General features: G+C 43.0%; 1 protein-coding gene and 1 long non-coding RNA gene across 8 annotated transcripts in view; one reads left to right on the top strand and one right to left on the bottom strand.

Annotated features, from left to right (window-relative positions):
- The window catches only part of APP (amyloid beta precursor protein), a 279,739-nt gene that overhangs the window by 228,184 nt on the left and 24,906 nt on the right, over positions 1–26,649 (top strand). For all 7 annotated transcript variants that reach the window (XM_058731803.1, XM_058731802.1, XM_058731801.1 and 4 more), the window contains one exon: positions 23,060–23,281. In XM_058731803.1, the coding sequence (XP_058587786.1) occupies positions 23,060–23,281 (222 nt within the window). The remainder of the gene's footprint in view (positions 1–23,059; positions 23,282–26,649) is intronic.
- LOC131512738 (uncharacterized) overlaps positions 8,989–26,649 on the bottom strand; it is a 33,824-nt gene continuing 16,163 nt past the window's right edge. The window contains exon 4 of the long non-coding RNA XR_009262276.1: positions 8,989–9,074. This is a non-coding gene — a long non-coding RNA (uncharacterized LOC131512738). The remainder of the gene's footprint in view (positions 9,075–26,649) is intronic.

Raw genomic sequence — 26,649 nt, 5'->3', positions numbered from 1 at the left:
GGGGTTCAGTGCCTCTAAAATTATAGGGGAACTGCAGTATGTGATGTTGGGTTGAAATGCAATGTTCCAAGAAACGAAATCGTCTAAGCCACCAATTTAAATAACCAGTGAAAGCATTAGAGCATCTCTGTTTTCTTCTCCCAGGATTTTATTTTAATTCCATGGTCACCCACAAAGCTCTCAGTTTTTCTGTAATTCTGGTGAAAAGGAATGAAATACTTCCTACTACACGATTGCTATCCTTTCTATTTATTAGGGTAGTTGATGTCAGTCAAAGTGAGTTCTAGAAGTTCTTAGCAATTTTCTTTTGTCTTTTTTTAAATAATTTTTTAAGTTTATTTATTTAGAGAGAGAGACAGCATGAGCCAGGGAGGGGCAGAGAGAGAGGAGAGTGAGAATCCCAAGCAGTCTCCATGCTGTCATCACAGAGCCCAGTGCAGGGCTCGAATTCACGAAACCGTGAGATCATGACCTGAGCCTGAACCGAGAGTCAGATACTTAGCCGGCTGAGCCACCCAAGCGCCCCAGCAACTTTTTTTTTTTCAATACCAAGAGCAAACAGTTGGAGCAAACTAACCAAATTAAAGTGTTTTGAGGATAGTAACAGCAATAGGAACAGCCCCTCAATTCTCTGCTAAGAATCAAATTGAATAGTTTCCAAACTGCTGTTAGCAAATGCCCATTATCATGAGGAAGAGAAAAAAGAAACTGCTTCAAGAAAAGGAGGGATAGATGAGAATATTGGGAGGCATCTCTTTAATCCAGCATTTAGGCCATGCCGGAACGTGTTTAGAGTTTATAGGATGAGTCCCTCCACCAGTTGTCTTGCCTCCTTTTCCTCTTTTTTTTTTTTTTTTAAATTTTTTTTTCAACGTTTTTAAATTTATTTTTGGGACAGAGAGAGACAGAGCATGAACGGGGGAGGGGCAGAGAGAGAGGGAGACACAGAGTCGGAAACAGGCTCCAGGCTCCAGGCTCCGAGCCATCAGCCCAGAGCCTGACACGGGGCTCGAACTCACGGACCGCGAGATCGTGACCTGGCCGAAGTCGGACGCTTAACCGACTGTGCCACCCAGGCGCCCCTCCTTTAAGTATTTCCTTTAGGTATAAGAGAAATTAAGGTGACACTATCTATGAGTTTACTAAAACACAGTTATCAAAAAGTGGGGGGGGCGGGGTCCTAGAGAGCCTATCAATTATCATGCAGTTGATGTAAGTCAGATGTAGTATGAAAATATGAAAGAGACCTTGCTTTCTAGAACTCCTTGATGTAAAATGAAGAGGTAGTTCCCTTCCTACATTCAGTATGGACCTGTATCCACTCTGCTGCCTGTACCTCTTCGAAGGAGCAGAAAAGTGGAATCAGACCTTTCGTTGTTCAGATTAAGGATTCTGGCTGATTTAGAGGCTTGATCAAAATCAGAGACTTGTGAATGTGCTATAAAAACAGCCAAAGGCCAAGGGGTTCCATATGTCTTGCCATAGCCCTTCAGAAATCAAAGCAGGTCTTCACGTACTTGGGTGTGGACAAACACGATGTGTTTTCGAAAAAATAGTCACATTGGAACAGAATGTTCGCCTGTGTGGGCGATTGGGTCTGAGTGTTCTGGTTTGACATACAGCCTTGTTCGTCTGGGCTTCAAGCCCTTGGAGCAACCCACTAATCGAGCAGGCTAGTATAATGAGCTGATTGATCCATAGCACATAACTTGAGCTTTCCTCACTGTTTTGTGTGGTTGCTACACCTTTGTGCCATCAGCCGGTGGACACAGAGTATCTGGCATTCACTGATGTCTTCAGTCTGGTTGCTGTAAGCCCTTGGACCTGAAAGGCATCTCAGAGTTCATCTAACACACACCCTGTGGAAATTGTTATTCTGGTAGCCATTGTTTCTTAATGTGTTCTTGGGGCCAGTCGAAGCACAATAACATGGAGGAATCCTTGTTAAAAATACACGTTCCTAGGGCACCTGGGTGGCTCAGTCGGTTAAGTGTCTGACTTCAGCTCAGGTCATGATCTCACAGTCTGTGAGTTAAAGCCCTGTGTCGGGCTCTGTGCTGACAGCTCAGAGCCTGGAGCCTGCTTCGGATTCTGTGTCTCCTTCTCTCTCTCTGCCCCTCCCCTGATCATGCTCTGTCTCTGTCTCAAAAAAAAAATAAATAAAAGCATTAAAAAAAAAAAAAAAAAAAAAAAAAAAACACGTTCCTGGGCCCCACCTCTGAGCTACAGAAAACTGCATTTCTCTTACCCCCTCAGTTGATTCTTAAATACTCAGAAGTCTTGGGGCACCTGAGTGGCTTACTCAGTTAAGCGTCTGACTTTGGCTCAGGTCATGATCTCATGATTCATGAGTGAGTTTGAGCCCCACATCTGGCTCCCTGCTGTCAGCACAGAGCCCACTTCAGTTCCTCTGTCTCCATCTCTCTGCCCCTCTCCCACTTGCTCACGTGAGCGCTCTCGCTCTCTCTCTCTCAAAAATAAACATTTTTTAAAAATATTCAGAAGTCTTATATGAAATAGCAAAAAGTTAAGAATTCTTACAGCCTTAGATTACAGTTAGATTAGTCTTGAAATAGAATAGCCATTGTTGTCATTGAGAATTCATATATCCTGGTAATTAGGCCATGTGGATTTCTAGTGGTCGCTTGTTTCCAATGCTGTGACTTGTATGAAATATGAAAGTGAAGCATTATTAACCTTGAGGTTCAGATTTGTTGGGAATTGGTTTTAGGTGCGACAGAGTTGATGGTTTTATTTATCCAAGTTAAGACTTCTTATTAACTATGAAAAAGGATTAGCATAAAGTGCTTATCAGTGTTGATTAACTGTATCTAAAAGGACTAAATAGTACAAGCAGAGAGCAGTCTTCGGTTGGAAAATGCCATCTTTCATAACGTTTTCCCCATTTACTTTTTCATGTGCTCTTCCAGAAACTGTGAATCTACTATTCTGTCTTTTCTTCCCTCTTTAGATTCTTCATTTTTTATTATAGATACTGACATTTTACTTGCAGAAATTACCCATTTAGGCTCTCTTCAAATTCAGAGTGATCTTCTTTTAATAAGAAGTGAGAGGGGAAATTGACAAAATACACTTGGAGTTGTCAGCGTTGTACATGGCAAACAGTAAAAGCTTATTCTTAGAGGATTGTCAGAGAGCTTAGTGCTACCTCAGGTTGTCGGAGAATTTAACGTGTGTTCTCAGGGAATTGACAAAAAAATTACCAAGAAAAGGCGTGCTCTGAACCACCTCCAGGTGCCCAACCTGAGAAACAACTCACTCTGTTAAGCAACGGCATATGTATTTTGCAGGTTATACGGGAAAGCAAATTATATTCCTTTGCTTCTTAAACTATCTTGTGTGGTGACTTGGTATGGAAAACACGAACCATCTCCTCGTTTCCCCCAAAGCAAATAGACAACATAACTAGAAATGTCCCAGACACGTAGGGAAGTTGTCATTTGGACTTTTCCCTGCCACCTATAGTGAAGGAAGAAGGCAGCAGAGGGGAGCACTTGAGAACTTCTTGGCGAATGGCCATGAAAAATAAAGAAAACTGAAAAACCCCAAAGGTCAGGTGCACTTTCAAACCCCGAACTGAGTGACACCAGAAATAAATCACTTCCTTGTCATTTCCATGAAAGGTGCAGTACAAGAGATTCCCTGGTGACCTCTTGATCACGTATACTACTTTTCTCATCTTTAGCTGTTGTCTTTCTTCAAACACACACACACACAGAAGAAAGGAACAAAATGCCGCAGGGAAAGCTGCTCTGACCTTTGCTTCTTCTTTGACCTGGGTATGACAAAGTGAGTGTCTTAGTGACTTCAAGCTGCCATAACAAAACTCCACACACCAGGTGGCTGAAGCATCAGAAATGGGCTCCCCCCACCCCCCAAATTCTGGAAGCTGGAAATCTAAGATCAAGGTCTCAACTAGTTTGGTTGACTCCTGAAGTCTCTCTCCATGGCTTGTGGGTGGCTGCCTTCGTGCTTTGTGCCTTCGTGCTTTGACACGGCCTTTTCTCTCACGGAGTGACAGAGATGCTTGCTGTCTCTTCCTTTTACGAAGGACACCAATCCTATCGGAAGAGGGCCCCTCCCTGATGACCTCATTTAACCTGAATTACCTCCTTAAAGGCCCTGTCTCCAAATGTAGTCACATTGAAGGTTAAGGCTTCAACATACCATTTTGGGGGGAAAACATGAAAACATGGTTGAGTCTGTAAAATTTGACTAAACGTGCATTTGTATATATCCAGTGTACCGTATCCCTCTCTCTTCAACATTCCTTAACTTTCATCTTTGTAGTGCACACGGGTTCATGTTAAGAAAGTCAGGGGAGGGCGCCTGGGTGGCTCAGTCAGTTAAGCGTCCGACTCTTGATTTCTGCTCAAGTCATGATCTCACTGTTTGTGAGTTCAAGCCCTGTGTCAGGCTCTCCGATGACAGTGCAGAGCCTGCTTGGGATTCCTCTCTCTCTCTCTCTCTCTCTCTCTCTCTCTCTCTCTTTCTCTTTCTCTTTCTCTTTCTCTTTCTCTCTCTCCCCCTCCCCGACTCATGCGATTGCCTGCTCTCTCTCAAATAAGTATACTTGAAAAGAACAAGAAAGGGGTGACCATGGAAGATATTCTCCCTAAATCATTGGAACTAGGTTTCCCTTTGGCAGCCTACACTCTGCCTTTATGAACTTAATATAAGACCTTGTTGATAAAAAAAGGTCTTATATATATAAGCATACATTTGACGTGGAGAGAGATTTGGTGGGTTTTTGTAATTTGTTTCTCACTAATTTATCCACACACTCTTATGGGGTTTGTTTGTTTGTTTGTTTTTTAAATGTTTATTTATTTTTGAGAGAGACAGACAGAATATGAGTGGGTTAGGGGCAGAGAGAGAGGGAGACACAGAATCCGAAGCGGGCTCCAGGCTCTGAGCTGTTAGCACAGAGCCCGATGCGGGGCTGGAACTCACGAGCTGTGAGATCATGACCTGAGCCGAAGCCGGACGCCCAACTGACTGAGCCACCCAGGTGCCCCTTGTTTGGTTTTTTTGGTTTTTTTTGAGTAACTAAAGCCAAGCATTCCCAGTAGGAATGTGGAAGGACAGACCAGACAGTGTAACGAAATATGTAACATGATATGGCCTGTAACCTGGCATTGGTAGCCATATTTTCCTCCTCTCTTGAGCCAAAGGGTCACAAATAACCCAGAAGTTGCTATTAAACACTCTACTTTATAAAAGTATTCTATTCCAATCATCTGTGTGCCATACAAGAATAAAGAAAAACTTGGGGCACCTGGGTGGCTCAGTCGGTCAAGCATCTGACTTGGGCTCAGGTCATGATCTTGCGGCTCATGGGTTCAAGCCCCACGTCGGGCTCTCTGCTGACAGCTCAGAGCCTGGAGCCTGCTTCAGATTCTGTGTCTCCCTCTCTCTCTCTCCCTTCACTCACACTCACTCTCTCTCTCTCAAATACAAATATTTCAAAAAAATTTTTTAAAGAAAGTATAAAGAAAAACTTGTAGGCTACAGAGTATTTTTTTTCAAGATCTGACTTGTCGAATGTGAATTTTAAATTGCCACTGATGAGCTCAATGCTATAGATTGACTCCAAGCTGTTCCAACTTCCCTCAGTGTAGTTGCTGAATGCAGGTATGGTAGCAAACTCGGTTCTGGCATTAGTGATGGTGGTGTTTTCATCACCCTGGAGTTAGTAAAACCTGAAACCTGCCAGGCATTTGCTACACGGTGTGCTGCCAGGGAGGGCTCAGCTTCTGGCTTCTTAGAGAGGATATGGCAGGACCTTTGTGCTTACAAGGTATTTGAAACCGAAGCCTTTTCACTTCCTTGCTGAGCTTAAGAGTTGACACTGGTGTCCCAAATTCCTTTGGCCTTATCGGGATAAGGCATGCAGTCATTGATGGCCAAGAAAGGGAAGTGGATGGTATTCTCTCTAGATGGGAGAGAGTTGCTGAAATGAAGGGACCATTTAGTCTCCCCAAAACACTTGCTGGTGTTCAGGGGAAAACATTTCTGCACTAACGGCAGAGCTCTTTACTCTTCTCCCCAGTCTACCTATTCCAACCTGGAGTAAAGGGCTCAGGAAGAAACCACATTCTATTCCCAGGTGATTATTATAGCCAGAAATGGTTGTCTTATTTGCGGATGGTTCATATTCACCTGTATGGGTGGTATTTTAATTTCTTAGGGTTGCTAGAACTAACTACAACAAATCGGGTGGCCTGAAACAACAGAAATCTCTTTTCTCATCATTCTGGAGACCAGGAGTCCAAAATCAAGATGTCCTCAGGGTCATGCTCCCTCTGAAGGCTCTAGGGGAGAATCTCTTCCATTTCTTTCTCTTGTTTCTGGTGCTGGTGACAATCCCGGACATACTTTGGCTTGTAGATACTCCAGTCTCTGCCTTCACATAGTGTTCTCCCCTCTTCTCCAGAATGATCAAGAGCCCACCTTAACTCCAGTGGGGTCTACCCTACTCCATATTGAATGAGGGCCTGTCTTATTCCAGTATGATCTCATCTTCACCTGATTACATCTACAAAGACCCTCTTTCCATATAAGGTCATTTTCATAGGTAGTGGGCATGAGGACTTGAATATATCTTTTAGGGAGATATAACTTGACCCATATCATGCAGCTATATTTTTTCCTTTCCCTTGACTTTCATGAATCTGAAAAATTGTCCACGTTTCCTTCTAAAACACTGTCAAATTTAAGTCAAAGGGCTGCGTGTCTTGAATTTATGACCTCTTCTTTTAAAGAAAAATAAGTTCCGTGTAAAATTGGTTCAAATTATGAAAGACTTTAAATGCTTTGCATTTGCTTGAGGCTGATTAATGGGTAAATTTGTAAACCATGGTTGTTTTAATTAGCCGGGGTTAATTAATGTTTACTGCGCTTGGAAGATGAAAAGACATGTATAAATGCACCATGATGTGAATCATTTTTTAATTTGTTGTTGAAGCTTGAAATATATTCAAATAAAGATTTGCTTACATCACATCAAAAATTTCAAAAAGCTGTTGGAGCACTATGAGAATTAGTATAGAGGACTCTGAATTTTAAAGCGAATTAATTATGGGGGCATCTGGGTAGCTCAGTAGGTTAAGCATCCAACTTCAGCTCGGGTCTTAATCTCACAGTTCATGAGTTCAAGCTGCTCATCAGGTTCTGCTCTGACAGCTCAGAGCCTGGAGCCTGCTTTGGATTCTGTGTCTCCCTGTCTCTCTGCCCGTGTCCCATGCACACTCTGTCTCTCTCTCAAACATAAATAAATGTTAGAAATAATTTTAAAGTTAATTACGTATTATCGAAGATGATCACGTTTTAGTATTATGTATTCAGAAAATGGTAGTTACATTTTTAAGGCTGATTACGTAAAAAGGAAAGAATAGAAATCTCAGACCCAACTGATAACTTTTCATAAAATGTGTCATAATTTGAGGTGAAGTCTGTTTTTTGTTTTTGTTTTTTTCATTTCTAAGTCGAGACTTTTTCAGAGCAGGGTGGAGGACAGACCAGATTGAACTGTGCTGAGATGAGAATAACACAAGCAATTTTTTTGAAGAAACTACTAGGATTCCATGTAAATTTTCAACAGGAAAAGCATCGGGGACTTGGCTGAGGTCTAGTGCAGAGACCCGGAAATGTGGAGATTAAAAGCCCTTTAAAAAGGAAATAGCAGGGCAAGGTCTCCCACGTGGGGCTAGAAGCTGTACGTCATGGAAGGCGGTTGTCTCTGGCAGTGAAAAGGGCTATCCGTTCTCACTAAGAAAGTGGCCCCCTAGGGTAATTTCCCAACATGCTCAGTGGAATATACCTTCTGGCACCAGGATTCATGGTTCACTTGGTAACTTTAAAGCACAGCCAGACTCAGTGATAACCAGTCCCATTTGACTTGATCATTGTCTAAGAGGAGAGCGTCTCCAAAGTTAAATTAGCAGAAAGGTTGGGTCTACTTTATTTTTCACCTCCCACACAATTTTCTCTTTGTGCTTTGCAGAGTAAAAAAATAAGGTTGATTTTTTTTCTTTTTAACATCTCATGGATATTGACAATGAGGTGATTGGAGAAAAAACAAAAGACCCATAACCCTCTATTGGGATAAGAAATCGCTTGCTCCTTGTAGTTCTTAACCATAACTACTAATTTGACATTATTGGCAAGCACTGAAGGTTGACACTCGAAAGAGTCTTCAGCTGGAACGAGACACTTCGTTCTGGGTGGCGCCGTGTCGTATTATCTAACAGAATTCAATTCCTGATAAACCCCTCTTCGGGAATCGAGTATGGGCTTCTCCCCCCAGAACACTTGCAGGATTGTGCTAAAATCTGGGAAACTTTCCATTTTCGCATCTGTGCTTCGCCTTGGGCTGTTTCAACATGGCCATGAGCTCTCCGGGCCCATATTTTCAGGGGCTGCAGGACATGGCCATCACGATGTGCTGGAGTATCACAAACATGTCTGAGGAGAAGTTGTCTTTCTCCCCCATCTTTGCTCTTCCGATAGACACAACTCCAGACGGCTCCCCTGTCCTGGTCACAACCTCCCCCACCCCCACCACCATCAAAATAGCACCGTTCTTCCTCCTATCACTTCCTTAAACGTGTTTCTGGTTTGATCAGTGTAGTATACACCTTGCCCACTCCCTTCCCCGGTTTTTTGTTGACCTGTCTCTCAAGTATCCTATAATTCCCCTGCCTTTCTGTACAGTTGGCCTATTCATGAGCTGCGGGTACCAACAGAACCCATAGAATTTGTGAATGGCATACACCTAGTGTAGGTCAGCGTGTTCCTCTCCCCTCTGGGTTCCACGCTCTAGAGCTCCTGGCTTCTGAGCGGCTTCCTTTTTACTTCCCTCGTGCCAGAAAAGTCCCAGCCTTTGGGCAGCCCACTCTCTATACCTTGGCAGTCTCTGTTCCGTAACAGCATCATCCACTGTCTCCAGCTGGAAAATCCAAGCTCATTTCTTTCTCGCTCGGTCCATACCCCTTCCCACAGCACTTGCATGGAATTACTTCTATGCTCATCTGTCCTCTGGGCCGTGAGCACTGAGTAAAAAGAAATTACCTTAGTTAGTTCCTGCACTGGCCTGGAAGATGATAGGATTGCTGAACAGGTAGATAAATGAACAAATAAATGAATGAGCTCATTGATGATAAGATGTTTTTATCTTTCTTGGCTTCAGATTATTTTCCTTACAGCGAGTTCTTTCAGTCTCTCCACTCCCCTGCACTGTTCATGCTTAAGACAGACACTTCCCTTCTGTCTCCAAGCATTTTCCATCTCCAGGCTAGGTGTCCCTACGCATTGTTGAGGGATCGTATGAGTCAGCTGATTCGAAGAGGAAGGGCCATTGCTGTTCCAGAAATGTTTAGTACGGAGCGAGTTTTGTGTTAAACACAGCTATGTTCATGGTCAGAAGACCATACAGAATTGATACGGGCTTTTTTGATCTGCATAAACGTACATTTCAAATGAGCTATCGTGTATATAAATATGATGTGCTGTCAACAGGAACAGATCTCTTCCTCCCCTGTGATGAGATATATATCTATCTATATCTGCATAGATAAATACATAGAGATGGATGGATGGATAGATATAGATAGATAGATAGATAGATAGATAGATAGATAGATAGATAGATAGATAGATTTGTGCTGATCTTATCCATACTTGCCTGTTACCCTTATAATTATCAGCATAAATCCTTAGGCTCTTTGAGTGAAATTAACTATTTATGAATGTTGAAATCTTACTTTCTCCCATGACCTGACCTGCCTTGCTTAACCAGTACTTTCCATCATTCTAAATATAGAATTCCACCAATGAAGCACTTATCAGATAGGAGTCCATTAGAATGCACTTTTTTTCAGAGAATAGCAGAGAAAGATTGCTCACTGTTGAGGGGGCACACTGTGTGCCATTCCTTTGGCCCACCTTCCGGGTATTTCTAACTCCGGTAAGAAGGGCTAATCTCACAAGTCTGGGAAGGGGTGCTGATCGGGCAGGATCACCACTTACCTTGTGCAGGTTGGACAGGACACAGGGGTGTCACTCAGACTCCCTCTTCTGTCATGTGCAGCTGAGGGTTCAGGTTGGAGCTGAAATTTGTCTACACTGCACATGGCTTGACAAGCCACGTGCCCTACATGTGACTCACTCCCCAAAGAAAGCATTGTGTGGGTTAGTAAGGGCCTGGCTTTTATCACAGGTAAAGATGATGTTTTCATCTCTACCTGTTCCCTCTTAATTGGCTCAGAGCTCAGGGGGCAAGGCTGGGATATTATGGATGGATGCCCAGAGCACCCCAACACGAGCAGTGACGGCTCCAGGGGAATATGAGCCCAGATTGTATGCAGTTGCCAGAATGACTTGGCCTTTATAAAACTGCAAGAGCGGTAAAATTGTCTTTTCAGTATTTTGTGTTTAAATAACCTTTCCCATTTTACTTACTTGGACTCACTAAAGACATTAGCAGTTTTTTAAAAATGAAATGTGATACTAACCTCGATAGAGCAAGCCTTGGGTTTATTTTAGTTTTCCAATTTGCTTCGTATCTGATAACTTATTTGGAAGTAAAAACAAACAAAAAACTGCACCAACTATGCAGAACAGCCTACCAGAAAAATCGAGAAATACATACTGAAGAATGAAACTGGAGGAAAATTCCCTTCATGATTTCATGTCTGTGTCCTCAGACCTAATTGTTCTGATTCCAAGGGCCTCCCCGCCTGCTTCAGGAACCTCATAGAATCCATTCTCATTGACCACAGTAATAAAAATTAGATAATAAAATGGTTGAAGATAATAAATGATATTTAAAAAATATCTCGGTTATCTTGCTGGTGGGATTGCAAGTGAATTATTGTTATTTTTTTGTTCTGTTTTCTGTGTTTTTTGCACCAAATTTATGTTATCCTTATAATTACTACCAATGCCACATTTTTTTTAATGTTTATTTATTTTTGAGAGACAGAGAGACAGAGTATGAACAGGGGAGTGGCAGAGAGAGAGGGAGACACAGGATCTGAAGCAGGCTCCAGGCTCTGAGCCGTCAGCACAGAGCCGGATGCAGGGCTCGAACTCACAAACCATGATATTATGACCTGAGCCAAAGTCAGACACTTAACAGACTGACCTACCCAAGGCACCCCTCAAATGCCACGTTTTTATATAAAAGCGGAATCACAGTGAAGTCCTAGCTTGTGCTGCTGGGGTTAGGCTCTTTTTAAAGATAGATTTGAAGAGAAAATTCCTCAATCATAATTACTTTGAAACCCCTTCAGTGAAACAGTAAAAGTACACATCTCTCAACGAGCCCAAGATGGACAGCTTTTCCTCCAGCACGTGAAGAAACCAGTGTTTCCTGGCTTGAAAATCACATGAAATAATTGACTTATGTTTAAGGGGGATGACTCATCAAAATGTTCATCCATTTTTATTTTACTTTGCAGAGGATGTGTCATCTGTATCTGTTTATGCCAATGGTCATGTATGTATGAGCTTCCCCTATATATTGACCGGAGGAAAACATCCGGATAGATACAGGTTAAAGCCGGTACTACAGTTCAGTGCCACGGTCCTGAACTTTTCATTTTAATATAATTCCAGACTTAGAGAATTCCAAGCAGGCTCCACACTGCCAGTGCAGAGGCCAACGCGGGACCCCATCTCACGAACCGTGAGATCATGACCTGAGCTGAAAAACCGAGTCAGAGGCTTAAGCGACTGAGCCACCCAAGCGTCCCATAAAATTTCTTGAGAGGGACTTGAAGACATAGTGGCTCTTTACCCCTAAGTTCTTCACCGTGTGTTTCCTCAAAACAAAGACACTTATTTGTATATGCAAATTATAACCTCAGTACAGCCTGCTTTCAAAGAGTCTCTCTATAATCTGTACACTTGGTTTGTTGTCTAAACTTGAGAAGGTTTTTCCTCTCCGGTTTGCTTAGACTTCCAACCACGCAGGCAGGACCAAGATTCCTAAGGTAGTTGGAAATAGGATCACAACTTTGGCACAGATCCTACAAAGAAGCACAGAGAGGAAACTCTTTAATCTGTTTTTTGATGCCAGGGAGATGGACTGACTTTTCTCTTGATTTCTGACTGATGCCATTGGTTAGATCTAAGTTGTTTGATCTCTGTTGTTTGAAAGTCAAAAAAAGGAAATCTGTCTTAAATAGAAAGGGACTTCTTTCGTACCCTCAGCCTTAAGCTGGACAAGTGATACTTTTAAGCAATGTCACTTGGCAGTAGGAAATATTCTCACAAGTAACGTGTAGCTGTGTTTGTGTCCCCTCCGGGGACAGATTGTTGCCACAAGTGGACGAAGCATGCTTCGTTTAAAATCTATGTCCAAGAAAGTACTAAAGCAAAATAAACCCAGATTCAGAGGTGAAATCTGAATTTTGAGACTGTAAGAGATTCTCGATTGCTAGTGTGGCTAAAAATAAGAGGACTGACCCAATTTTATGGAGGTTGAAATACAAACTAGATTTATGGAACAGCATTACGTTGTGATAATACGTCTATAATCTTTTGCCCAAGGTGGAAATGCAGCATCCTACAGGGCTGTTTCGCTCTTTTTAAGTTCTTTTTTAATGTTTATTTATTTTTGAAGGAGAGAGAGACAGAGCATGAGTGGGAGAGGGGCAGAGAGAGAGGGAGACGCAGAATCCGAAGCAGGCTCCAGGCTCTGAGCTGTCAGCATAGAGCCTGACTCGGGGCTCAAACTCATGAACCGTGAGATCATGACCTGAGCCGAAGTCGGACTTAACTGACTGAGCCACCCAGGTGCTTCCGTTTGGCTCTTGACCGCTGAAGTGTTCAAGTCCCTGCACCATTGATGAGAAGGGATATTTGGGATAAGTATGCAGAGTTCAACCATTTACTTGGCTCAAAACTCAAAGGTGTCTACATTATCTTAAATTTGACTCCGAATTGATGATACCTGATAATAGTTCACATAGCTACCCTGCTATGCCAGTCTTCCAGAGAAAGGGAAATCTAAAGAAGTGGGAGATACGTGTCCACAGGGGATGGGCTGTCAAAATGGCTCCCTTAATCAGAGGAGAGAACAGTGGATGGCTGTGCAGCTGGGAACCACCTGGCTTTTCAGCTCTGCTCCTTCATCATGGAAAAGCTCTATGACCTTGGCCCATGGCAAAAATCTCTTATCTTGGTTCCTTTGTGTGAAAAAAAAAAAAAAAAAAAAAAGATACCACTGAATTCTTCACTTTCCAAATCTGTCAAAAATTATGAGGGGGCATCCGGGTGGCTCAGTCATTCAAGTGTCCGACTTCAGCTCAGGTCATGATCTCGAGGTTTTTGAGTTCAAGCCCCGTGTCGGTCTCTGTGCTGACAGTGCAGAGCCTGCTTAGGATTCTGTCTTTGTGTCTCTCCCTCTGTCCCACTCACTCTCTCTGTCTCAAAATAAATAAACCAATTTTAAAAAAGATTACGAGAAACAGGATGCATGTGATGATAGATGTGTATGTATTTCTGTAATATTAGTAATCAAATAGCCTTGTCAACCGTAAAATAGAATGTTTCATGGAATAATGAAAACATTTGGACTCGGAATCAGGATACTTGGGTTCGGATCTCAATTCTGCCACCTGATAACTGTGCTTTCTCAAGAGGGATGTCACAGTTTGGTCAGCCATCAGTGGGGATAGCATCCCACAATGCAGACCGTTGTGGATATGAAAGGAGCTAATGGATATGAAAAGGCAACTGAAGTGGAAGGTGTCTCTGTAGGGTTGATCTCCTGCTTTCGAGATGCCCTAGCATAACACAGTCCCGCCACAGTATGGCTGTCCTACAAGTCACAAGCGGATCAAGACGTCCCGACCATGTACAGTAATCCCTTGAAGACCACATAGGTTCTCCCCCAGATTACCATTTTATTTATTTTTCTTAATGTTTATTTATTGGGCGGGGTCGGGGTGGGCTAATTGAGAGAAAGGGACAGAGGATCCAAAGCAGGCTCAGTGCTGTCAGCACAGAGCCCGACGTGGGGCTCAAACCCACGAACCGTGTGAGAGATCATGACCCGAGCCAAAGTCAGACGCTTAACTGACTGAGCCACCCAGGCATCCCACCAATTAGCATTGTAAACAGTTTCTGCTCCATTGTACTATGCTTAGAAGTAAAAGAGTCACCAGCTAGGGCTGGTCTTCAGTAGAGGGAAGCAGAGCAATGAAGCGTGTCCTCTAGTACTCTTTTTTTTTTTTTTTTTTTTTTAACGTTTATTTATTTTTGAGACAGCGAGAGACAAAGCATGAACGGGGGAGGGTCAGAGAGAGGGAGACACAGAATCTGAAACAGGCTCCAGGCTCTGAGCCGTCAGCACAGAGCCCGACGCGGGGCTCGAACTCACGGACCGTGAGATCGTGACCTGAGTCGAAGTCGGCCACTTAACCGACTGAGCCACCCAGGCGCCCCCCCCTCTAGTACTCTTAATACTTAAGTATTAAGTTCATATTCTTTTTCTCAGAGTCTGAACAATGCTGACCTGTCTCCCGAGCACTTCCCTGCTCTGGCTCCCGTGTAATTTCCTGCCTGACAAATGTTCTGGCAAAAAAGGAAATTCCTAACTAGCCTTTCCTTTCCCCGTGGCTTTCTGACTCAGAAACGTTGTCATGAATGATAGTTTCAAGGCAACAGAGTGGGTTGGGTTCTGAGAACATGACTTGGAGGTGTTCAGACGTAAGGTTTCTTCTGGCAGTGTTCTTTGTTGACCGTGCTCGTCTTTCACGCCTTGTTTCCAAGACTTGTTTTGTCTTTTATGAAGTGATAACTGAGATAGTTGTGTAGTGATGCCTCTTTACAACTTGTGGCAGTGGTTGGACTGTAATGTGACTAAGAATCATGTGGGTGGGGGGAGCCTGGGTGGCTCAGTTAAGTGTCTGATTTCAGCTCAGGTCACGATCTCACGGTTTGTGGGTTCGAGCCCCACGTCAGGCTCTGTGCTGACAGCTCAAAGCCTGGAGCCTGCTTCGGATTCTGTGTCTCCCTCTCTCTCTCTCTGTCCCTTCCCCCCTCTCAAAAATAAATAAAACATTAAAAAAAAAAAGAAGAAGAATCACCTGGGGACCACAGTGGGGTGCAGATTCCGGTTCCCTAGCTCTGGCAGGGGCAGGGGCACACCTACCTAGCAAGAGTATAGGTAATAGAATTCAAAGTGAAGGAACTGCTAAGACCATCCATCCAACCTCCTCTAATTTGATGGGTGAGGAATTGCAAGCCTTAGGGGGTTTCACGCACAGAACTGTGATTGGAAAATTAAATCTGATCTCCTAGTCCTGGTGTGAGCAAAATGCCTAGAATGGATGACAGCAGATTTATAGTAGAGCTTCTTGATAGGAGAAAAATGACATCCCTTTCATAAATACTTCCCATGCAGCTGTGGTGGCATGGGGGAGGGGGGTGTATTGTTCAGAGGTGGAATCCTCAATCCTTTGAGATGTGTAAGTATTTATGAAACAGGTAAGAATTGTGAAAACATAAATGGATGGATCACCACAGAGAAACACATAAATTATGCTTTCTTATTTATTTAAAAAAAAGAGATAGGGGTGCCTGGGTGGCGCAGTTGGTGAAGCGTCCGACTTCAGCCAGGTCACGATCTCGCGGTCCGTGAGTTCGAGCCCCGCGTCAGGCTCTGGGCTGATGGCTCGGAGCCTGGAGCCTGCTTCCGATTCTGTGTCTCCCTCTCTCTCTGCCCCTCCCCCATTCATGCTATGTCTCTCTCTGTCCCAAAAATAAATTTAAAAAAAAACGTTGAAAAAAAAAATTTTTTAAAAAAAGAGGTAAGCATTGGTCATATAAGAGTCCCCTGTTAGAGTTGAAGGGAAATTTCCATTTTGGAGAGAGGCTATGGATAAATACATATTTTCCACGAGGAACCAGAAGAATCAGAAAATAGAAAAAAATAATAATAATGAAAGCAATGCCGTTTCTTTTTTTTTTTTAATTTTTTTTTTCAACGTTTTTTATTTATTTTTGGGACAGAGAGAGACAGAGCATGAACGGGGGAGGGGCAGAGAGAGAGGGAGACACAGAATCGGAAACAGGCTCCAGGCTCCGAGCCATCAGCCCAGAGCCTGACGCGGGGCTCGAACTCACGGACCGCGAGATCGTGACCTGGCTGAAGTCGGACGCTTCACCGACTGCGCCACCCAGGCGCCCCAGCAATGCCGTTTCAATCCTATAAGTAGAAAAACCAGCAAGCCTAGGGGACCTCAGTTGGTGCCATTCTCCAAATCAGACCTTTATTTTAATTTTTTTTTTAACGTTTTATTTATTTTTGAGACAGAGAGAGACAGAGCATGAACGGGGAAGGGGCAGAGGGAGAGGGAGACACAGAATCAGAAGCAGGCTCCAGGCTCTGAGCCGTCAGCCCAGAGCCCGACGCGGGGCTCGAACTCACGGACCGCGAGATCGTGACCTGAGCTGAAGTCGGCCGCTTAACCGACTGAGCCACCCAGGTGCCCCTCCAAATCAGACCTTTAATAGGTGTGTATTAACAGAGGAAAAGGCTGAGGCTGAACTTCCTTTACATGAAGGAGATTGTCCTCCCCCCACCCCAAGCGTGTTTAAAAGGTAGAAGAGATAGTTAATCGATTATAACTGAAGCTTGTGAAAGAGAACTGCTTCAATGTTTATAAACTGTATTTCCTTGAAACCGAAAATATGGCAGTTAAATCTTTAGGAGGTTGGCGAGGAGATTAATCATTTGAAGAGGCATGTGAAACAAATGATCTAGAATTCCTCTGTTTTCCCATTCAGCAATCCTTTCATGAGGCCATTTCTCTCAAACTATGGTGGAAGTCTATTCCACACCACAAAAACAAAGTATTTTAGTCATTTGAAGATGGCACCACTGTTGGGTGACTCTCTTGATGTTGCTTTCTTCAAAATATTTTTTTAGGTTTTTATTTAAATTCCAGTTCCTTAACAGACAGTATAATATTAGCTTCAGGAGTCCAGTATAGTGATTTCCATGCTTTCGTACAGCACCTGGTACTCATCACAAGTGCGCCCCTTAATCCCCATCACCTCAAAATATTTTAAATATTTCCTCCGATAACTACGTGCTGAGGCGTTTTTTGTTTCCTTTTCTCTTTACTATTAAGTATGCCTAGTGTAGGTTCTCAGCACGCTTTTCAAAAGGGCAAGGTTTGCCATATGTTTCATATTTGAAATTGAGTATCTCTGTTTGGTTTAAGCTGTAGGTTAAAATTACCATCACTGAACCCAGTTGAGTGAGTATCCCGCTTCTAACTACAGCGCTCGTGCGTGCTGAGTATTCTAGAAAAGACTAAATCTGACTCCGGAGATAATTGCCGCAACTCTGGGCAATAACAAATAGCTTTTACAAAGGGGGGAGGCGGGGAGAGGAGAGTCTCGGGGGAGAAATGAACCTAGTGTCTTAGTTTAATATAGCAGCTGGCAAATGTAGATGTTTAGAAGCTTTGGAAATCTCCAATATACGGCATCGGGCGCATTGTAACAAAATATTAAATTAAGTCCGATAAACAGGTAACATCAGGGCCAGCAGCATACCAGATGTGTGGTTTCTGTGTGATGAGTCTTACCACAGAATTCGAAGATGAAGCCCCACTTAGAAGGCGCAATGAAATAATTATATACGTGGCTCTTGTGTGTGTGTGTGTGTGTGTGTGTGTGTGTGTGTGTGTGTGTGTGTTTTAATCACAGGCAGAATAGCCTGGTGCCGATTATTAGCCATTGGTAAAATCCTGAGCCCTTAATAATACCAAGAGGTAGCTGGCTGCCTTCGACATTTTATGATTACAAAATGGAATAATCCTTCACCAACTAACGATAATCCATCATTTCCACCTGCTTTTTGTCCCTTAAAAACCACACAGACAGACCTCATTGTTCCAAATGAGATAACCAGAGGTGGTTGTTTCTAAATCTCCTGTGTTAAACTGAGGTAAGAACACTTACTTCTGCTCTCTTGTACTCCCCCAAAAAAGCCTAAGTGCTTTTCACTCTGCCAGAAATGTAACATTTCTTGAATGTGTCATTCTCTAATTTTCTGCACATGAATAAACCAGGCAAATTAACCACCATGGGGCTCAACATTTTAGTGGCCATTTGGAGGAAATTTTCTGCCAACAATAAAAGAAATAAAAGAGAAAAAGAGGCACCGCAATTTGCTGCAAGCCAAAGTGTCCTGGATATTTTATGAAGCACAGATGTACGGTTTTCCTCTGTGACTGTTTCCTGCTTCACCCTTTTTACTGCCGTGGGCCGAGATGGGGACAGGACTTCCTTCAGCTCCTGGGCCTGGAAACTGCCTATTTGAAGGCGCAAAAGCAATAGCCATTCCATGGGGCTGGTGGTATTTGAGTCCAGTTGCAGCCCTGTAAATGTGCAGAACATTCTGGAACAGTCAGACGTACAATCACTCTGCAAATGAGCAGCGCAGTACTGAGACCAGGAGTGAGCCCTCCTTTGGTACCGTGGAGGCTAGATGGGTGGGGGTCGCTGGGAGGAAGGCTGGTTTTCTGCAGCCCAGATCTTGCACTTCAGCCCAGATGCTTACTGACCATGGGATCTTAAAGAGATTCAGCCACCCCTCCTCGCCTCAGTTTCCTGGCCCATAAAAGTCATAATGCTTGTAACCCTCATAAAGTTGTTGAGAGGAGAGTTAGAGAGGAGAGGGCGTTTGAGCTGGGCTTTCAAGAGTTCATATAATTTAGGGGCGCTTGGGTGGCTCAGTTGGTTAAGCGTCCAACCTCAGCTCAGGTCGTGATCTCAGTTTGTGAGTTCGAGCCCCATGTCGGGCTCTGTGGTGACAGCTCACAGTCTGCAGCCTGCTTTGGATTCTGTGTCCCCCTGTCTCTCTGCCCCTCCTCCACTTGCACTCAGTCTCTTCTCTCTCATAAATAAACGTTTAAAAAAACGAGTTCAGGGGCGCCTGGGTGGCGCAGTCGGTTAAGCGTCCGACTTCAGCCAGGTCACGATCTCGCGGTCCGTGAGTTCGAGCCCCGCGTCAGGCTCTGGGCTGATGGCTCGGAGCCTGGAGCCTGTTTCCGATTCTGTGTCTCCCTCTCTCTCTGCCCCTCCCCTGTTCATGCTCTGTCTCTCTCTGTCCCAAAAATAAATAAAAAACGTTGAAAAAAAAAAAAATTAAAAAAAAAAAAAAAAAACGAGTTCATATAATTTAGATAAGCAGAAATGGTTCCTGTGTAGCAGGAACAGAGAGCAAAGGTGCCCTGATGGGAATGCATGGTCCCATCTGGGGATAATCCAAGCTACTCAGCTTGAGAGAGCTGTGGGTCCAATTCCAATGTGTGGGTTTTTCCCCACACCACCAAGCAGTTTTCCTACATCAACTGGAGAATTCAATCATTCAACCCAATTCTGCCACCATCTACCCAGAGGTAGTGCAGATCCCACAAGAGTTATGGGCTCAGTCCTCGGACTCCCCTCCCCCACCCCCAACAGCCAGTCGAAAGTCCAGATTGTCACCTGTGCTGCTGATGACCAGTTGTACATCAGAAGTTCCTTCTCCTTGGGTTCTATTAATTTGCTAGAACGGCTCATAGAACAGAGGGAAACATTTCACTCACTAGATTACTAGTTTAGTATAAACAGATACAACCCAGGAAAAGTTAAAAGTAGGGTAAGGTTTGTGGACAAGGGCTCACAGCTTCCAGCACGTTTGCCCCCCACCCACACACACCTGCACGTGTTCATCAACTCGAGGCTCCCAGAACCCTGCCCTTTCAGGTTTTTACAGAAGCTTCATTACATAGACTTGACTGATTTATTTATTGGCCATTGGTGATTGAGCTCAATCTCCAGCCCCTCTCCCTTCGCAGAGTGTGGGACTGAAACTTCTTCTTTTTTTTTTTTTTTTAATTTTTTTTAACGTGTATTTATTTTTGAGACAGAGAGAGACAGAGCATGAACGGGGGAGGGTCAGAGAGAGGGAGACACAGAGTCTGAAACAGGCTCCAGGCTCCGAGCTGTCAGCACAGAGCCCGATGTGGGGCTCGAACTCATGGACCATGAGATCATGACCTGAGCCGAAGTCGGCCGCTCAACCGACTGAGCCACCCAGGCGCCCCTGGGACTGAAACTTCTAACCCTCTGATCACATGGTCACTTCCTCTGGGCACCAGCCCCCCATCCTTAGGTGACCTACAGGCTTTTCAAAATTCACTTCATGACATAACGAAAAATACCTTTATTCCTCCCATCACCTATGAAATTCCAAGGGTTTTAGGAGCTCTCTGCCTACAGAGACCAAATATATGTTTCTTACTATAAATCACAGTAGCATAGGTATATACAGCAGAAAGTTTAAAAGCCTCATCGTTAGAAAGATGAGGTGAGCCCAGATCACAGAGGGCCTTTACCATCTGGCAAAGTAGTCTGGGATTCATTCAGTAGGAAATGAGTTACCGAGACGAGGCAGAGCCTTTCGGAGAGGGATGAAAGGTAGAGCAGAGACCACAAGAGACCATCACAGTGATCAAGGCAGAAAGTAACGATGGTTCAAGGGAGGTAGGCAGTAGAAAGGGAGAGTGAGAAATGAATAAGAGAGAATCCGGAAATGGAATTTTAAAGGGAGGTGTCAGTAATAGGAGTATGGGACACAAAGAAATACAGAGAGCCGCAGACAGTTACGAAGGTTTCAGCCCGTAGCTCTGAAAGTTCATGAGAGATATAAGCTAACAGACCCAGCGGACTTAGAAATGCAAAAAGCCTGGGTAGGAGGCGTGGGAGGGACAAGGGAAAGCTAGGAAAATACATTTCAGATTCATCCGTAGAGTTTCAGGAGTGGGAGGGATTTCCAGATGAAAACTTGCAGAAAGAGATGGATGGAGATCCGAAAAGATAATAGATGGACAAAGAGATTTTAAAAAAAGGAACAAGAGGAGTTATTCAGAGAAGTCACAGGGAACCAGCTTGGTACTGAGTATGCAAGACAAAGACAAAACGTTTCCAGATGGAAGGGGAGGTGGTTAAGTGACGGCAAATGCCACAAAGGTGCCAACATGGCCCCAGGTGGGGCCGAGAGTGGATCATGCTGGTGAAGGTTATTCCCTTCCAAGATGAACTTGTGAGCACCAATAATTATTCCAAAAGATCATCTCTTCGGTATTGCAAGTGCTTAACAGTCACAAGCATGAGATTTATATAAAAGAAATGCCCATTAAATTCATTAAAGCAGACATTGGCTAAGTTATTAGCCATTACCTATGACTCTGTACGACATGAAAAAGTTGAAGTAGGTCTAATGGGGACCTTTCATCTGCATGGGAAAGTCATTACAAGCATCAAATATTGAACTTAGAATGGTGCTGCAGAAAATAGCTATATATTATAACTCAAATTGGATTTCAGGAGGACTGATTGGCTTGAGATTTCATCATTTAAAATAATATCTTGCAATAAACCTGACTCCATAGGAGGATATTAATCTCATGCTTTAATGCTGTCCTATCAAATTGTTTTAATAGATCTATTTGAACAGAATTTTAATTTTTCAAGTGAAAAAAAAAATTTCCATTTAAAAGAGAATGTGAGGGATGACAGTAAAATGTTACAAGTCAAATTTAAATCCTGATTTTATTTTCTTCATTTTTTGCAACAGTAATAATAGTAACCAACACTTGGTTTGAAAGATCTAGTACAGTACATTCTTGACAGAGGCATGATTGGGAAATGAGATACTCTGGTGACTATCATTTCTAATGGCGCCCATGCTATTCATGGGTGTCTCATTTTTAAAAATACGTCACACAGAAAAATCTGGTGAACTGTGGCAGCATAATAGGGGATTCACTAATCTTGTGATAACCCTGTATTTAAAGCAACGATTACAGTTGGTGCCGGGTTATATTCCCAGCTCTCTTTTCTAGTAAAAATGCACTGCCATCATGAAACGTATAATTTAGGAATTTTCACCAGCCCACAAGGACTTCAGATAAGTCAGTTCTGGTCCTCAAAGTTGATGTAGTTTAGTTCCGTGTTTAGAAAAGGGGGTAACTGATAGCATCTTTTTTTTTTTAACGTTTTATTTATTTTTGAGACAGGGAGAGACAGAGCATGAACAGGGGAGGGTCAGAGGGAGAGGGAGACACAGAATCTGAAACAGGCTCCAGGCTCTGAGCGGTCTGCACAGAGCCCGACGCGGGGCTCGAACTCACGGACCGTGAGATCATGACTTGAGCCGAAGTCGGCCGCTTAACCGACTGAGCCACCCAGGCGCCCCCAATAGCGTCTTTTGCAAAGAGAGGCAGCAGAGGGGAGAGGCGGGAAATCTGGTCTGAGGTGGCGTGAGATGTGCTGGGAGTCAGGGAGGTTTCACCCAAGGAAGAGGCTGGAGCAGAACTTTGTGCCCATAAGGCCACGGCCGGGAAGGCAAGGCGACTGCTTCCCTGTCGCCTCAGAACACAGATCATGTGGCCCCCAGGGGGCCTTTGAGGAAGGCAGATCTATTCAAAGCAAAACGAGGAGAACTGTTCGAGAATAGAGGAGGCTGCCGTCATTTAGGCTCCCGCATGTTCAAGGGAAGACTAGGGAGGGATTCACTAGATTATATCCTCCAGCGTGAAAGTAACTGTACCTCGTATGATGCCACCGCTTCCCGTCAGACACCTCACCACAGCACACTATTGATTCCTCTGCAATCACAGGATCCTAGAATCCGTGTCAGAGGAGGAAGTGGAGGTACAGCTCTCAAGGTCATTCATCCCTGGGAGGAACGGTGGGGTCACTCGGAGCATCAGCCTGGGTGTTAGCCATTCTCCCTGGGCTCCAGTCCTGCCTTGAGCTTGCTATGATTTTGCCCACGTGGCTCAACTCCCACGGGCCTCAGTTTTCACATCTGTAAGATGGAAACGATGCCGGTGCCCACCTCATGGCTCCACGTGAGCTCACGGGTGTAGAACAGTTACAGTCGTGTCTGGCAGACAGAAAATGGGAGCCACTGCTGCACTGTCACTGGGACCCACCAAAGGCATGGCTTTGTTTTGTTTAGATGAGCTGCTTCAGAAAGAGCAAAACTACTCGGATGACGTCTTGGCCAACATGATCAGCGAACCAAGAATCAGTTACGGAAACGATGCCCTCATGCCGTCTTTGACCGAGACGAAAACCACCGTGGAGCTTCTTCCCGTGAACGGGGAGTTCAGCCTGGACGATCTGCAGCCCTGGCATCCTTTCGGGGTCGACTCGGTGCCGGCCAATACAGAAAACGAAGGTAAGAGGCCCCGGAGACAACAAGAACATTCTAGCATGGGTACATCTTTCTGATATTCTCGAGTGGTGACTTCTTATATGAAGTTGAAAAATGTACTTTCTCACTGAGAGGTATTCTGTTGCCTCTGGGGAAAAAAATTTAAAAAAAGAACAATATTCAGTGTATGTTTATGAGGCAGTGGCCATTCAGAGCAAACAGGATGAAATGATGTGAATCACAGTTCACCCCATGAGGAAGCGTTTTCGTGGGCCCTGCTTAAATGGAGGCTTGAAAAGCACCCAGGTAGTTTTTGTTGATTATTTATTCTAATGCATCAAATTTCAGATTGCATTGAATGTTAAAGACAAAGGTAAAAAATCACCTGCAAATAAAATGTAATTTTACTCAAGACTTAAATAACTTTGTGTTTAGAAAGTTAAATTTAAGACCGTTGTCAAAATTAGGATGCGTATTAATTAGCACGGGTTTTTTCCTGTGACAGCTCAGAGATTTTTTCTGTCAACAAATTTGCACATTGGATGATGTACTTTCTGATGCACTGTCTTTCACAGGGATTTCTTAGCAGAAACTTCTAAATATCTTTTCAGGAGAGGGTATCTTTTAGTTCTCTTCCGTGATCATTTTTACAGGTTCGGAAGTATAAAATTTCAAACACAGGAACACCTTGATTTCTAAATACTAATAGCATATTTTTTAAGAACACAAGATTTTACCTGTGAGTTTCTTTGTTAAAGTAGCAAATTTGGGTAGTGGTAATATTTGTAATACGAATATTTATAGTATGGATATCTCGAAACGCAATCAATATACACATCAGACTAAATATGAATTCCATAGTAGACCTTCAGTGTACTACAAAAGTTTGGTTTTTTTAAGAACCATTACAGAAAATATTGGACCATTTCCATATGAGAAATCACTCCAAATTTGTTTTAATTTGAAAAAGGGCACCTTATACTCATAATATCAGATCCAAACAGCGATGTTCTATATAACATAAAAGTAAGACTTTACCAGTTATAAAAATAATTTTTACATAGAGGAAAAAAATTAAGACTTCTGCAAAAATTTAAGAACTTTAGTTATGAGGCTAACTTCCTTATTAAATTAAAATAGAGTGCTTGTGGGGCGCCTGGGTGGCTCAGTCGGTTAAGCGTCCGACTTCAGCTCAGGTCACGATCTCGCAGTCCGTGAGTTCAAGCCCCGCGTCGGGCTCTGGCCTGACAGCTCAGAGCCTGAGCCTGCTTCGGATTCTGTGTCTCCCTCTCTCTCTGCCCCTCCCCCATTCATGTTCTGTCTCTCTCTGTCTCAAAAATAAATAAACGTTAAAAAAAAATTTTTTTTTAAAAATAGAGTGCTTGTGGGGCGCCTGGGTGGCGCAGTCGGTTAAGCGTCCGACTTCAGCCAGGTCACGATCTCGCGGTCCGTGAGTTCGAGCCCCGCGTCAGGCTCTGGGCTGATGGCTCGGAGCCTGGAGCCTGTTTCCGATTCTGTGTCTCCCTCTCTCTCTGCCCCTCCCCCGTTCATGCTCTGTCTCTCTCTGTCCCAAAAATAAATAAAAAACGTTGAAAAAAAAAAAAATTTTTAAAAAAAAAAAAATAGAGTGCTTGTTATACCATTTTTTTTTTAATAGGTGGATGCATTTTGGCCATTTAAAATCCTCATCATTCAGTCACTAATGAGAATTCTTTGTAGAAAATGTCCAGTCTCATTTGTAAATTGAATGCACACTAGGTTTCCTCTTTTCCTTTAGAACATTGAGTTGTTTAATTCAGGGAGAAATAGGTACCACATCTGAAGTCTGATGAACTTCCTTGAGTAGAAAATTACAATCTTAATTCCCTTTATACCAAATAATGTTAAATGTTTGTCATTTATGTTCACCTCCTAGCTTTTTATGAAAAAATTTAAATCTATAAATTAGAGTTTTCTTCTTAAAAAATTCCCTCTACTTTGGAGAATTTTTTCATCTGCAGTGATTCTAAAATTATAATTTGTAAGGAATTTCGAATTGGTTTCTCATAATCTAAGACCGTTTCACATCTTTCAAATATATAGTTTCTATAAATAAAATGTTCCCATTTAATACTTTCCATTACTTATTGATTTTGGAAAAGTAGGATAAAGCCTATTTCAGAGCCTACCTGAATTTTTATGGCCACACACACACACACACAAATAATAGAAACTAGAAATTATAATTTATTTACAGTAAACTTTATAGAAAGAGGTTTAGAAAGCCAAAGGAAGCTATATCAGAGTAAAAATTAATTTACAGAAATTACTGTGTACATTTGATGTAATACTTGGTATTTCTCTTAAATGTTGTAAATCCTTTACAAATGTAGACTGTACACAGTTTAACAACAGAGAAAAAGACACTCAAGCCCTGTTTATGTTAACCTTCAAGTTTAGCGAATACAGTGAAATGCAATGATCTTGGTCCCACATAGCACAATCTAGAAGAGCCAAATAGTGTATATTTTTCTCGAAGGTGTTGCATTTCCTGAATTTCAGATTTTTCTCTTTACTTTATCAGATACTGAGAGCTTAACTGCTTACTATGAATATCATATTTTCTCGGTATCTTTAATGAGGTAAACTTAACTTTACATTTATCATATTAGTTAGTAGTATAAATAATACCAACAGGTAAATAAATCTGCCTTTATATGCTCTAAGCATTTCATCTTGACTTTGTATGTATTCATGTGCATATATGTGGCCTCCATTAAAAATTACATGCATTCTGTTAAACACTCTGCTTATATTAAAGTTTTTAAACAGTAGCCAAACTGACCCATTCTGTTTAGGGGGAAAAATGCAAGGATATCGGTTGTTCTTTCTGCGTAGAAATAGAGAGAGGAACTATTTTACCGAAGCAACTTCCTACAATCCAGACCTCAATGCCATTGTCAGCATATCCACTGTTTGCCTGGTCTTCTGCCCCTTGACAATCCTCCCAAATCAAATAAGAAAGAAGCCTTGGTCCAAGCTAGAAAGCAAGTAGTGATTCTCCCTGCAACTCTTGCTAAATAATCCAAAGAAAGAAGATTAGATTCACTACTGGGTTTCCCCAAAGTGATCAGTTTTTGGAAGACTAGGAACAACAGATTTTGGGTTTAAACACATCTGCTCAGAAGTAGACTCTGAGAGTGACCTGTGGCCATTGGTGCTAGGAGACAGTCTCTGCTTTTGCACATATACACACACCCTGGTCCCTTGGGTGTTGCCAAGATGCCCCCTTGGGCTCAGTCCTTGAATGCCTCTGGATCCTTGACAGGCAGGACACAGCTGTTACATTGCCCAAGCCTCATCAGAAGAGCTGATACTCTTGTTAAATAAAGATCTGTTACTGATAAATAGTG

This window comes from Neofelis nebulosa, chromosome 5, assembly GCF_028018385.1.
Source record: "Neofelis nebulosa isolate mNeoNeb1 chromosome 5, mNeoNeb1.pri, whole genome shotgun sequence".
Classification (NCBI taxonomy): Eukaryota; Metazoa; Chordata; class Mammalia; order Carnivora; family Felidae; genus Neofelis; species Neofelis nebulosa.
Note: the sequence above shows the minus strand (reverse complement) of the source record. Positions and strands in the feature narration are given on the sequence as shown.